The sequence below is a fragment of the Ailuropoda melanoleuca genome, chromosome 1 (genome assembly GCF_002007445.2).
Source record: "Ailuropoda melanoleuca isolate Jingjing chromosome 1, ASM200744v2, whole genome shotgun sequence".
NCBI classification, from domain to species: domain Eukaryota; kingdom Metazoa; phylum Chordata; class Mammalia; order Carnivora; family Ursidae; genus Ailuropoda; species Ailuropoda melanoleuca.
Window position 1 is genome coordinate 141,134,375 of NC_048218.1, and position 15,539 is coordinate 141,149,913.

The following is a 15,539-nucleotide window of genomic DNA, read 5'->3' on the forward strand; positions in this document are numbered from 1 at the left end:
TGATCTCTCTGGATGTCCCAGCATCATTCCTTCTGGCTCTGAACAAGGCAGGAGTAGAAGGGAGAGGTCTGGACTGGGGGTCTGGCAGGCTGTGCATCAGGGCCTGGAGACACAGCCAGGGGGCGGGGAGGTGGTGTTCAGTCCCTTGCCCCAGCATGAGATGCCTGAGGTCCAGGGCTGGAGAATTGGCTGTATGTACCCTCAGATGGGCCCACAGCTGAAGCATGGCATTACTAGGAACCGAATCTAAGTAGCTCCCTGTTTTCCTATACACGTGTGAGTTCATCATTTGCTATGGCATTTTATATTTCTCTGTATTTTCATAGAGACAGTACATTCTAAGAATGAGATGTTTACATAATTTCATTTTCTGTAGAGTTTGGCAAGGCTTTTCTATTCTTATTGATAATTTGGTGGTTCTTCCTTGATTGCTAGCTTCTACCATGTTTGCCTCTGAAAACAGGATATATTCACAGCCTACTGTAAACTCTGTAAATTTAACAACTGTATTATATTAACTCTATACATTTTCATGTATTTGTCATTTAATCCTGACATGTTTAATTTAGAAACTGTTTCAGAGTTTTAACAACCCAGTGAAATCAATTCATATTTTTGTTATATTGTTATTTTATGGCCATTTTAACCCCTTGCCCCCCCCCCAAATCTGAAGGCGCTTGGTTATGTTGCCCACATTAGCTGGTTGGTGGTGGCACAGGGGAAAACAAAACAAAACAAACCCTCTGGAGTCCTAGGGCAGCCTCCTTCCCACGAAGATCTCCTTTTCACAAAGAAGTATCTTTATTCATTCATTTATTCATTCAGCAAAACTGTACAGAATGTCCAGGGGCTCCGGAATGAAAAATACCTGCTCCGTGACTTCAAGCAGCACCCATTGGTGCTACTGCTACTGATTGTCTAGTCTGCACAGCCACATTCCAGGGCACGTCACATAGGAATATTCCAAAAAACCCACAGATTTCACCAAAAAAATGGACAATGTGGATTTCCAATGGAAAGGTCTTTGCCCTCAGGTCTTCCATTTATTACCTGAGCTATCAGATGGTTGTGAAATATCTTACTGACACATATCATCCATGCAGTCGTATATGTTAGGAGTGCCCACGCCAGCATTCTTAACCAGAGTCCCTCAAAGTCCAGCTGTGCCCCGTGATGACTGGAACTAAGTATAGTAACTGAACACCCTGTAGATTGAAGTTCAGAATTCTCCCCATAGAATGAGAGAGTAATTTACATGAAGGTTTCAGCAGTGATTTCTCTTTGTGATATGCAGATATGGTTCTCTAAAAAGCTTTCAGTATGTCGTTTGCTTTGATCTCTAAGAGAATTACCCATGAACAATTTTTTTTTCCTGATTCCTCATTTCACATTATTGAAGGAGGATTAATACATTTGCAGGGAGAAATCTTATAACTTCCTTGTTCTGCGTCTGTCATATAAACAGAAATTAAAGATGTGCAAGGCTTATTAATTTGTTTTCTCTTGTCCTGCGTGGTCTATAGTTATTCCTTGGAGAAGTACTTTCCCTGGTAGCATTTTAAATAACTAATCAAATGGGACTTCTCTCTTCCTGTATTGTTCTGTAGTACAAGAAATACTACTTTTTTTGCTATCCAATGCAATATTTTGAGTTTTATATTTTTTTCCTTACCATAGTCCTCAGTAAGGGCCTTACCTATGTACATTTTTATATTAATTGGGACTAGTTTCTCGGATGTTCCTGGTCCAAATATTCCTACTTTATAATCTATATAACCCGTAGCTGTTGTTTTAAGATTTTATCTCAGGGGTCTTCATTATATATGGGAGTCGGTTTTGAATTTTCCTTTGTTTCTAAACATCCACAACGATCTTGTTTTCAGCACACGAGCAATGACGATAGACCTCAGTTTTTAAGGATAATTTTATTGATTTCTCTGCCCGCACCTTAATTTTGAAGATCTGATTTTGTTTTATTTTTATCCTTGTTAGCATTTGTGTCATCAGTAATGAGAACCAATTTGCCATCTCTGTTTCTTCCTTTTTTAATCTAACCAGACCGACCAAATAGACACGTTCTAACTGGGAAGGCGGTATGGCATCACGGAGGGATCGCTGGCCCTGGACTCAGGGTCACTTTTTCAGGTTCTGGGGTGGAAACTAAGACATTTAAGCATGTAGTACAGTTTCCTCACATGTAAAAATCAAAACGTTGTCTTAGGCATTCTCTAAAATTCCTCCAGCTCTAGATTTTAGCATTCAAGTAAATTTGTACTGCCAAACCAGAGGTTTCCATAGAGATTGCTGGAATTCCTTTGGAGTAGCTTACAAATGAAGTTGGGGTTTAGATATTTTGTTGAATTGATTTCTTTTTGCATTTAATATAATAATAATAATAGTTCTGCATCAAGTTCTTATCTCTACTGCAATTTCTTATGTGCACTCCTCAGACTAGCTTATGCAAATCATTCATTCATCCATTCATTTTAAGGATATTTATTGAACACCCGTCTTGTTCCGGACACTGGATCAGGTCCTGGGGCTTACAAAGATAAGAAAAATCCAACCATGCCTTCAAGGTCAGAGGGAAAGGTAGTATGATAAGCTGTCATGCAGGTACACGGTGAGTACAACGGCGGCTCAGAGGTGAAGGTGATAAACTTACTCTTTCTTGGTGGTTAGTTGAGGAGAGGTGGGGAGGTCAAGGAAGGTGTCATCAAGTAGTAATTATTGACAAAATCTGGGTTAAGGGACAGGTAGGCCCTGCCATGGATGACAGTAACCTGTGATACTTGTGGGTGAAGTACAAGGACAAAGTTTAAGAAGCAGTTGAGAAAAAGGAAGGAATGGAGGGAGGGGGAAAGTGGTTGGAGACCAAAATGGAGAACTATTTAGGAATAGTTAGGATATGACACCCTGATGATGGAATGAGAGTAATACAGGAAAGGCAAGGGTTTCAAATAACTCCTGAGTTTCTAGCTCAGGTAACTGGACCAGAAAGCAAAAATACAACTCTGCCATATGATTCAACACACACACACACACACACACACACTAAAATATGTATGTACTAAAATATATGTACAATGAAATATATATACTAAAATATATAGTTAGATATATGCATATTAAAATGTAAGCAAGAATTACTGTAAGGTAAGTGGCATTAATGCCATTGGTATTTTAAGGTGGGTGGGCTTCTTGATCTTCCTCCCAAGTCTTATTTCCGGTGTGGACGCTGGAAAGGCAGCTTCTACTCACCCACCTGCTCCCTCCTCCCAGGTCAGCAGCAGGTCACCCTGGGCCTTGGCTTTACTAAACTACATTAACTTTCTGTACTTCATTCTTTGCTTTTGTTTAATTTTTGTCCTGATATGTTTAATTGGTAAGCACAACTTTTTAAGTTGCTTCACAGTTTGAAAAATAAATCTTAGCGTTCCCCTTCCATAAACGGTCTGTTGTTTTGGATTGAATATTTTCTGAGATGAGTTTTTACACACAGTCTAAGGTCCAGCTTGGTTTTGTTTTCATTTCTTGAGAGCTAAGTACTGCACAGAAGTATTTGACTAAGATATATTGTGCCTATCTGTGCCTAATGAACCACTAACCACACAGTAAATGGTGAGTGACAGTTTAATCAATTCGGTTCCTTCAATAGTCACCAAGGGCATGTGGGATGTAATTTTTTAATCTTTCACTTTTCAAATACTGCAGATGCCAACATGAAAAGATCACGTCTGTTCTGTGTAATAAATTTTCTTACAAGTTATAGAAAAAAGATTTTTTTTTTAATTTTAAATTTGGTCTTTTAGAAGCTAACCTCTTAGAGAACAGAACTCTTTGGTCCATTTTACAAATACATACATTCCAACAGAGAAAAGTGAGATAAATAAATGGCCACCTTGGTGCATCAAATCATACTAGCTTTAATTGCATGGTGGTGCATTTCAGTGAACCATGGCTAAACAAAATTACCTATTAGGTTAATTAATGTGGAACCTTTCTGAGTTAGTATTGCATCACAGTGTGTAGAATTCAGATTGTGTTTAGCATTTAATCTAATTTACTTCACCAGTCTGCCGTTTCTTTATTGTTCCTTTGGCTGGAGCCTGAATACACATTCAGAAAATTAACCTGAAATAAAAAAAACAAAAACAAACAAAAAAACCCAACTCCTTTCAAAACAGAATTACCTAGATTCCTTTAAGCAGCATCTGCATTGCTTGGGAGGCTTGTTAAAAATGCAAAATCTCAGGGTGCCTGGGTGGCTCAGTTGGTTGGGTGTCTGACTCCTGATTTCAGCTCAGGTCATGATCTCAGGGTCATGGGATCCAGCCCCGAGTCAGGCTCTGTGCGGAGTGTGGAGCCTACTTGAGATTCCCCCCCATGTTCTCTCAGTCGTTTTCTCTCTCTAAAAAAAATAAAATAAAAATAAATAATAATGAAAGAAAGGAAGGAAAGAAGGAAGGAAGGAGAGAAAGAAGAGTAAGGAGAGGAAAGAGAGGAAAGAAAGAAAAAAAGAAAGGTAAGATCTCGTGCTTCAGCCCAGACCCAGTCAGTCAGAATTCTGTGTTCTACTAAGATCTCCACCTGATTAGCATACACAGTAAAGGGTTAAGAAGCAAAACTTCAGGTGATTTTTCACTGACTGACACACAGGCTTTGAGGACATATCTGGTGCCAGCCTAACGCTGAGTCGTGGTCATCTGCTTTCTTCCTGCCGGAAGCAGCTTGACACTCTTTATCTACAGCCCTCTTTCCAAATGTTCTGACAATGCAGATAGTTCTGAGTGGTTCTAAATGATTCTCTGAACTTGAGTAGCCCCCCCGCCACCACCCCACGCAGGTGATAGCGTGAGCGGGGCGGGTCCCTGTCCTCTGCGCGCAGACTCAGATGCACAGGCTAAGCTGTGCCGTGATCCCTCCGGGACTCTGGTTACGCGCTGAGACTGGGGGAGGAAACCGTCACTTGTCTGCTTCAAGCTTTCTATCCTAAGGAATTGCAAGCCTTTGCCAATATGTGGATGAGATTAGAAGCTAAAGTCCAGGCGAGGTGGTTTTTTTGAGATTTGGATTGCACCATATTTTAAAATATTAAAGTCCCTCTACATTGTGTACTGGGACTGAACCCAAACTGTTGCCCTGAGAATTAGGAAAGAAGGAGAACAATGTTTTATTTTTTGCTGACCAGAATAAGATTAATGCCAAGTAGAAAAATAATAACCTCTAGGTCCTGTTTTATATTTCTTCCTGTGAGATAATGATCTACTGGGTTAATTAACATCTTGTAACATTAATGTCTTCATGAGAAAATTGAGTATAATCCACTTGAAAGGCCGTGTGTCAAATGCTGATATTATTTGCGTATAAGAGCTGAGGGATCTAATGAATTCCTATTTTAGTTGAAGGATATAAACTTATCCAAGGGGATTTTAATAAACAGGTACATTACAGTGCATCTTAACTGGTGACTGTAGTGACTAACCCTATTTCGTTCAGGTCTGGGAGGGCTGCTATATTGCCAAAACCACTTCGACTCATCTGAGCGGTGTCTTCAAAGTAAGAGACCCAAATTCTGGTTCTGAGAACCATGACAGTGGCTGGTCCTTTTATAAGTTAAATACATTACAGTTGCAGGAAGTAACATCAGAAGCTGGAGTTAGGGGGCGCCTGGGTGGCACAGCGGTTAAGCGTCTGCCTTCGGCTCAGGGCGTGATCCCGGCGTTCTGGGATCGAGCCCCACATCAGGCTCTTCTGCTATGAGCCTGCTTCTTCCTCTCCCACTCCCCCTGCTTGTGTTCCCTCTCTCGCTGGCTGTCTCTATCTCTGTCAAATAAATAAAAAATCTTTAAAAAAAAAAAAAAGAAGCTGGAGTTAGGGGACCTAACCCTGTCTGAGAGATCACCTTCCTAGAGAAGTGGTGGTGAGCTTGCTGTTCCCTACTCTGATGGAGAAAAGTTTTTGCCCCTTCTCTGGGAATTCCATTTTTTCTCTACATTCTCACTCCCCGCTAATGCCCCAAACTTAATAGTTCAGGTAAATTTTTCATCTTGAATTCCTTTGCCATAGAGTGTACGTATCAGTTTTCAAATATCTTTATATCAAAATTCATCTCTGATTAGCTTGCTGCCCAAGTTATTTCAGGTCGAACCTTAACTGACATCTCACCGTCTAGCCCACGTAGGTGGCTCATGCTGCGTCCAAGGAAACGTTCATCAAAATGCACAGAGGTTCTTTTTCTCTCATACAGTGAAAACTCAGAATGCTACGGCTCCTCTATTTAAAATGACCAATTCTATATACAGTTCCAAGGAGATTCAGTCCTTCATTTTTTTTAATAATAAACATTAAATTTTAGAATCCTTTTAGATTTATAGAAACACTGTAAAGACAATAGAGAATTTCTATATCATCCTCACCTGGCTTCCCCCATTGTTAACATCTTACACAACTACATGTGCTATGGACAGATGTTTGTGTCATCTCAGGACCCCACAATGTCCCATTGCTATGAACTAAACAACTTTATTTTGACTTCATTCATTTTTCCTTAATTTCTTTTTTGTATTTTAGGATCCCGTCCAGGATAGCACATTACAGGTAGTTGTCACGTCTTCTTAGTTTCCTCTGGGTTATGACAATTTCTCTGACTTTTCTTTGTTTTTCATGACCTTGACAGTTTTGAGAAGTACCAGTCAGACATTTTGTAGACTGTCCCTCAGTTTGGGTTCATCTAATGTTTTGGGGAGGAAGACCACAGAAGTGAAGTGGACCTTCTCATCACATCACATCAAGGGTACATGCTGTCAACATGACTTATCATTGGTGACATTAACTTTGATCATATAGTTAAAGTCCTGTTTGCCAGCTTTCTCCATTGTAAAGTTGTCATCTGTCACCCGGCTCCCATCTCCGCCTCCATACTCTACCCTTTGAAAACAGGTTGCTGGGCTCAGCTCTTACTTGGTAGTAGCAGGGAGAGGGGAGGGAGCTTGCATTGCTTTTGATTCATTCAGTCACCAAATATTTTTGAGCCCTTACTATGTGCTGACACTCTGCTGTGTCCTGGGAATAAGGTGATGAACACAACTTGGTCCCTGATCTTGGTCTTCCATCTAGAGGAAACACAGCCCAAAAAAGCAAAGACAAGTGAATATCCTTTGAATGTGAGGAAGGAAACAAACTAGAGAATGGAGGGTGAAACATGGAGCCTGGGCAGTAATGGGAAAGCCTACATATGGTGGCTGGGAAGGAGCCATTTGAGCTGACTCCATGCAGAGTGAGGGGAAATGTGTCCTGGAAGGAAGGAACAGCAGCTAATGTGCACATCCTGAAATGGGGTGGAGGACGGCATGTTTCAGGGACAGACAGCAGAGCGGCATGACTGAACAGAAGAAATCTCCTGGGTAGAGATGTGATGTGAAGTTGGCAAGCATGTGGGGACTTCACACGCACAGGTCTCCATTCTTAGTTTTAAAGTAGAAAAAAGTTCAAGATATAATTTTAAAAATCTAATTCGTCTCCTTTTATCAAAACAGAGATGCTGATGTTAGATGAGGATAGAGGGAAGGCAGATGGAAAGAAAATAACTTGAAATCATTTCCAAACACAGAAAGCTTATATTTATATCATATGTTATATTATATTATATATATTTTCATTTATCAGATAAAATTTCCTAATATTTATAAAAATAAAAGGTAGTCCTTCCACACAATAAAATTTGGCCTAAACACAAAACAAAAACTTCTGAAAAAAGTTCCTAAAAGTAAATTCTCCTTCCACCCTATCCATTTTTCAAATCAACTCACCAAACTCTCTATCTTGAGAAGTCCTTACAGAAGTGGTTGTATGAGCAGTGTTATTAAAAGTCACCCTACACATTTGCTCCCAGTTTATTTCTTAGTTAAAAATACTTGAAGATAGAAAAAACACTTTAGGAAGAAAATATCCATCTTCAATCAAGTTTTAAAAATCTACTAGTTTTTTGGCAAAATGCATGGAAAGTTTTAAAGCGTTATCTTCCACAGGAAAACTGCTGAGGAAAATAGTGAAAAGCCACATCATTTCTGAGAGTCCATTTCTATTTGTGATTTATTCACAAATAACCATACTATGTAGTTCTTTCATTTTTCTCTCCATAACTGATGAAGGTGATTTCTTCTATGTACAAGTATGTTTTTATGCAGGTGAAGTGTAACAGAGATCAGGGTTTGGCAGACTGTCTGTGAAGGACAGTTCAGGCTTTTCAGGGCATGTGGTCTCTGTAGCAGCTATTCACCCCTGCTGTGAGGATGAGAAAGCAGCACAGACAACACAGAAATGAATGTGTGGCTGGGCTCTAATAAAATCTTAGTTATGAACACTGAAATTTGTATTTCATGTAATGTTTGTGTATCATCAAATATTCATCTTTTGGTTTTTTTTCAACCATTTAAAAAAGTAAAAGCCAGTCTTAGCTTATAGGTTATAAAGACAGGCACTGGGCAGGATCTGGTCTGTAGTTTGTAGTTTAATACCCCTGTGTATTACTGTGTGTGGCCCCCTTGCCCCCCACTGGAGAGAGGGCTGAAAATCCTGCTTGTTTCATTCATTTGCTGCCAGGAGTGGGGAAGAATGAGGTGGCTTTACAACCAATGATTGTAATTGCTTCTGTCCTGAGGATGGTTATATCCTGATCTGCCTGTAATCTGGGTTTTTCACCTGTATGACCAGTTGTTGAGCTCCATCCATCACGAGTCCTAGGATGCAGAAAAAAACTGAGACCTAGCCCAGGAATAAAAGGCAAAGTTCTTAGCCTGGTGTATGGCCTTCTGCTCTCTTTTTAACTCTCTCTCCCACTTTCTAAGCACAGACATTATAACAGCATTTGGCTCTCCCAAGATTCCTCTTTCTCTGTTTTAAATGCCCCACTCCCACTCCCGTGCCATCACCCCAGTACGCACCACGTTCCACTTTCCTAGTCCTGTTAGACTTCAGGAGTGCAGGTGCTTCCACACTCTCCACACTGGGCTGAGCATGCCCTCCTATGCTCCTTCGGTCTTTATATGGGAATTGTGTAGAATGTTTTAGAATTACTGTGTTTCTAGTACACAGACATACTTGAAGGAAACTTGATAGTTTTCCCCAAATTTACGACAGTCCTAAAAGTTTACATGACTATACTAATAGGAGAAGAGAAGCTGAAAGAAAGGAAAACTTTTCTACTAGACCATCAGGAAAGAAAATCATCATTATGCTAGAGGAAAGACTAACTTATCACTGTGTTCTCTTTGTAGAAAATATTCTAGAATTCTTATAGAAGAGGTTATCAAAGATTATGCAGCCAGACTAGCAGAAAGAAAAGTATTAGAGAGGTGTGTCAGTTAATAAACATGTTACATTATTTTTCTGAATTTAATATTATTTGTCCTATGTTAGCTTTTAAATATTTGTGATTCCTTTTGATTTATTTTCTCATTCTGAGTTCACTTTTGTACTCAATTTTTTATTCATTATTTTGTATACTTTAAAGACTTATTTTAGAGAGAGAATGCACATGCAAGCATGGGGCAGGGGAAGAGGGAGAGGGGGAGAGAGAGTATCTCCAGCAGACTCCCCACTGAGCACAGAGCCCGATGTGGGGCTTGATCCCAGGACCCTGAGATCGTGACCTGAGCCAAAATCAAGAGTCAGCCACTTAACCAACTAAGCCACACAGGTGCCCCAACTTTGTATATTTTTTCAAAATAAGAACTCCCAAATTTTTGACCTTCAACCTAAAAAAGTTGTCCCTCCATAATCATAATTACAGAGAATTATCAATTCTGGGGCACCTGGGTGGTTCTGTCAGTTAAGCCCTTGGGATTCTCTCTCTCTCCCTCTCCCTGTGCCCCTTCCACCCCTGCACCCTGCTCTCTTGCTCTCTCTAAAATAAATAAATAAATCTTTTAAAAAAATTTACCAATTCTGCTTAAAATCTTATTTTGAACTGTGGTGAAGAAATCACACATCTGCAGCATAAATTCAATTTGGAAGTTTTCAGTTTGGAAGAACTGTAGGATACATGAGCATGGGTGGGTGTTTCATGCATTATCTTCCCAGGTAGCTAATCCTGTGTGAGAGTTTGAACACATTGCATCCTGTGACAGCTTTAATTGTAAGCTTTGTGACCTGTTCTTATTCTTGAAAAATTTAGACTGTGTAGGTGATAATTACATAATTATTCAAATTGTGAAAAGAAGCAACAAATTAAAGGAGACATTTCCTGAAATAAGATTATATATCATAAGTATAGAACTTAAATGATTGAATTCTTTCTCAGTATGCCGCAGGGCAGTCAACTTAATCCATCAAGAGCTAGGGAGTGCAGGGTAATAGAGGGTAGCAAGGGTGGGGGGGGGGAGTAAAGCAGGAAATAGTCCCGTCATATTAAATTGAAGGGCTGTTATTGCTGTGTGGCAATAAGGCAGCTCCAGTAATAAAGTATTCTGCAGGCTCTAGTGTGTTGATATGTTTGACACTTCTGCTCTTTAATTTTCTTGTGCATTCTATCTCCTTTTATACATCCTTTAAGTATAATTCTGTCAGCTTTATTAGTATGCCCTCACACATCTTTGGAAAATGATGTCATCAGAAACATCCATTAGAAATGAGAATCCATGTCCCTTAGCTGCCTAAGCAGATAAAAGCCTGTGGAAATGCTATGTCATCGTATTCCAACTGAGTGAAATTGCAGCATAGATTTATCTTTTAATTGTTCTAAGTATCGTGTTATGGAGATGCTGTGGACCAAGCATGAGTAGTGGTAACAGCATTTCTGTGAGTGTGTATTATGGTGACCTCACCGGCCAGCGTGGCTGGGGACCCGGTGGGGGCGACTGGGGCTTGTGCTGAGGGTCTGCATGTTCAGAGCTGCAGCCTGTGCTAGGAAAGATGAAAGCCACATGATGCCAAATAGAGAGTGTATTCTGAATGCTAAAAAAAAAAAAAGAAGAAGAAGAAGGAAAGTGTCAGTAGCTATTGAAGATCCAAGATATTTTACGTAACATAAATAAGAAGACAGAAGAGGGACGCCTGGGTTCCACAGTCCGTTGAGCGTCTGACTCTTGGTTTCAACCCAGGTCGTGATCGCGGGTCATGAAATGGAGCCCCACGTTGGGCTCTGTGCTCAGCTCAGAATCCTGCTTGGGATTCTCTCTTATTCTCCCTCTACCCTTCCTGCTTGTGCTTGCTCTCTAAAATAAATAAATAAATCTTGGGAAAAAAAAAAAGGACAGTAGAAATGTAGGTCAATAGTCTTAGAAAAGAATTATTGGCATAAAAATTTGGAAAGACACTAAATTGAAGTTTTAGACCTAACCAGGCATCTAAAGCACAAATATTTATAAGAATGTCATTGTATTTTAATATGCTAATAAAATAATTGTCAAAATGTATGTTGTGTCTCAAATCTTAAATGAAGACAACTTGTGTTAAACCCAATCTGCCTACGACACTGATTTTAAAATTAATTCTTTGTTATTTAAATGGAATTATTTTTATGATATATAAGGTAGCATTTATTTGTTTTTAGTCATTTTGATTCTGTTTACTCTTGGTGTTTAATTCGGATAGAAATTATGTGCTGTAATAGAGATTTCTGCAAATGCATTACTTCTTTAATTCAATACATTGTTTATATACAACTGTGATAACAAATGGGACAGTTATAGAGATGCAATGTCTTGTCCTTAACCTCTAAAGGATCTGAAGTAAGTTAAAGACACAAGGGTTTTGCTCACCCTAAGTTGAATATGAGTGCAACAATTGAAGTATCCCAGTATGTTCATGACTTCATTAGAATGCTTTCAGGAACATAAACCCATTCAAGGTAGAACTATTTTAAAAATATATATATTTTACTATATATATATATATATATCCTGGAGAATTGCTAGAAGGTACAGAGTGCTACCAAAAGCAATTGAACATCCAGGGCTTAGGAAGGCAGGAACCAGGTCAATTCAGGGGACTTCATCTGCAAGAAGACTGTTCTTGCTAGTGCTCTGTCATTAATGTGATTTATGCCATTGACATTTGCTAGTTTCTTTCCATCCCTCTCCCAAGTGATTGTTTGTTAAAGTCTCAGCAGAAGTATCTGATTGGCTCTCTGCCTGTACTAGGGATCGGTTGTCCCTACTGAGTTAGGTGCAGGCCACTGTGGTCTGGGAGGCAAGTCTCCTGATGTGCTGGACTACCTTGCTAGACAAGGACTGTGAGCAGGGCCTGCTGAGTGAGGAGGGGAAGCTGACCATAGTAGATGGCTGATATATTGAATGAGAACTTAACAAAATAAACTCATAAAGGGAGCCGTTCTGTCTGCTGGAATGCTCATAGAAGACTTTGTGAAAGAAATGGTATTTTAATTAGATTACAGAAATTGGGTTGGATTTATATGTTTAGAGCCAAATGAATGAAGAAGGAGGGAGTGGTAGGTAGTGAAGCAATTCGAGTCAGGCTGTATGGCTTTATGCTTGGTCCACAGGCAGGTCAGTCCAGCTCAGCGATCCTCAGTGTAGCTGCCCTGACTCACTTGAGCAGCCTGAGTCAACACCTGGATTCCAATCTAGACTGATTGAGACAAGATCTATGGGGTTTGTGTTCAGATTATTCACAGTTTTTCAAAGTTACCCCCGCTGATCTTGATGCAAAAGAGAGGTTGAGAACCCCTGGGCAGCTTGAGAAGACAATATATTAAGAATTCGTGAAATGAAGTTGGAAAGGAGTATTTGAAAAAGACTGGAGGCTTTCTATATCAGGCTGAAGAGTTTCTTGACTGTTTCCTATAAGTAAGGTGGAGCTGCTGAGTGTTACATTTTACTGGTTGCCACCGTTTCCTGAGCCCAGTGTAGCTGCATCTATTAGAAACCTTTCAGGGCACTAGACAGAGGGGGAAAGAAAAGAAGTAGGGTCTAGATATATGCAGCACAGCCCTTGGTACTCATTAAGAATGTCATTTATTTATTGTTTCTCCTCTGTAGGAGTAGACGTCCCAATTCCAGATTTAATCTTCCAGTATATATTGGAGTTTTTGTACAATTCTTTCTTCTCTCTTTAGGGGAGTCGGCTGCATCTTTGTCGAAATGATCCAAGGGGTTGCTGCTTTTCCGGGAATGAAAGACATTCAGGATCAGCTTGAACGAATATTTCTGGTAAGTTCTTTACAGAGTGCTTCTGAGAAAAATTAGTTTCTAATTCATCCTTTCATGACAAATTGTACAGTGCTAGTGGAAAATGACTTAAAACAAATTTACTGGTTGTCACATTTAATTCTAACGTATTTTTTTGCACCTTTGAAAAAGCAGGAAATTAGTTAAGAATTGTGTTTTTAAACTACTGCTCATGAATAATGTGCCAAAATGGTAGGAAACAATAGGATGTCAGCCGTAATGTAGAATTGTGGGTTAAAAATGAGGGCTCTGGCAGAAGAATTTCAATTTATGTAGACGCCCCCACCCCTTTAAGTGGGTGGAGCTTAACTCCCTCCCACACCCACCCACCTAAATGTGGACTTTGATTGGTAACTTTTTCAGTCAAGTAGAGCTTGGAAAAAGGGGGGTAACTTTAAAACCAGCTCAGTCAGGTCTTCAAGGCTAGCATCATCAAAGTTAAGTCATGTTGGTAGCCTGTACCTTTGATACAATGTGCCACCGCCTCTGTGGTCTTCCTCTCAAAAACTCTAACCCTAAGCTAATCATGAAGAACACATCACACAAACTTGAGGGACATTCTACACAATACCTGCTTAGTACTCCTCAAAACAGGGTCATTAAAAACAAGGGAAACTGAGAAATTGTCATAGCCCAGAGGAGGCTAGGGAGGATGGCAGCTCAACGTAATATGGTATCCTGAATGGAATCCTGGAACAGAAGAAGGGCATTAAGGAAAACCGAGTGACATCCAAGTAAAGTGTGCAGGTTAGTAAATATCAGTGTACAGTTAGTTGTGACAAATACACCATTTAAGATTTAAAGAGGAAGCTGGTGAGGGGTATACGGGAATTCTCTGTACTGTTTTTCATAACTTTTCTATCAATCTAAAACTATTCTAAAATTAAAAGCGTTTCAATTTTTAAAAATCTGCACAAAGAGAAAATGTGTTCTGGTGCTAGACGATCTGAGTTTATCACCTACACTGTCACCTTGGGCAAGGGATTTAGTTATCTGAGCCTTAATTTCCCTTGGGAAGAATGAAGGCTAATAACAGCTCCCATCTCATAGGTTGTTTTGAGGAATAATTGACTTACTACACATAAAGTGCTTTTAGAACTATGCTTGCCACATAGTTAATATCCCACAAGTTATTATTTTTATCAAATCATTTACACTGAATATTTTTATTCAGTAGAACTTCCACATTAACTAATATTCATATAAACCTATTTTTTAAAACATGGAATCAGAGCTAGACAAATTAAGGTCTTTGCCAAAAGGATCCAAGCTACATGTGTTATAGCAGTCAATCACATGACATACTTTTTCCTTCTTTAGTAATACTTCCGTAAGAACTCACTGGGGCAAATGTTAGTATAAACCATAGCAAGAGATGAACTTACCGTATTAGCATGTATTTGAGTTATGCAAATGCAGCATTAACATATGGAAACTAGGGAATCAAAGCACATGTGATTCCTCCGTGCTGTATCCTATACTCCAGATGCCCTTGTAAATCATAGCAGATGGACAAATAGCAGAGTCCCTAATATTATAGAAACCTCTTCCAAGTGTTGCCATATTGAGTTCTTCTCCCCGAAGCAGTCTGTATCCACTTTCCTTTTAATTTTACTTAATTTATATTTTATCCATAAATTCCCACACTGAATGTTAAAATGTCTTATGATTATAAAAACAATGCATCTTTATACAGAAAATTTCCAGTGTCAAAAAGTACAAAAGCTGAAAATTCACCCTTTGTCCTAGCAAGCAGAAAAAGCCACATTTAGTACTTTTACATATATCCTCCATTTCTACACACGTTAAGAAAAATTGAATCATATTTTGTATACCTTTTAAAATATCTTTTTTCACTTAACAATATGTGATTAAATCTTTCATTGGAAAATGAATCCAGAAACTTATCATTCTTAATGACAAAGGAGTGTTTCATTGCATGGATGAGACAGTATTTGCTTAATCAGCCCCATATTAATAGCTTGCTTTTTTTTAACTATTATTAAGTGCTGCCAGATGCGTCGTTTGCATACTAATCCACTTAGTTAAAAACAATTATTAGAATTCAAAGTCCTTAATTCAATAACATTTAATATTCGTAAATTTATTGACTGTTCTTGCACTTTGATCCCTTCATCTAAAGTCATGAAACATTTCCTTCTCCCTATTCTTAAGAAAACCTCTTACTGAATTGATTGAGATTGTACTGAGCCCATAGGTTATATAGGGAAGAAAATATATAAAACTGAGCTTTCCCATCTAAGAATAAATTATATTTCTTTATTAATATTTTATGGACCTTTGCATAAATGTGTGGTTTTTATAAATATTTTCTTTTCCTATTTTCTA

At 39.0% G+C, this 15,539-nt stretch overlaps 1 protein-coding gene across 3 annotated transcripts in view; it reads left to right on the top strand.

The window, feature by feature from the left end:
- Positions 1 to 15,539, top strand: part of CDK14 (cyclin dependent kinase 14) — a 546,012-nt gene that overhangs the window by 320,069 nt on the left and 210,404 nt on the right. For all 3 annotated transcript variants that reach the window (XM_034667605.1, XM_034667608.1, XM_034667609.1), the window contains one exon: positions 13,079 to 13,172. In XM_034667605.1, the coding sequence (XP_034523496.1) occupies positions 13,079 to 13,172 (94 nt within the window). The remainder of the gene's footprint in view (positions 1 to 13,078; positions 13,173 to 15,539) is intronic.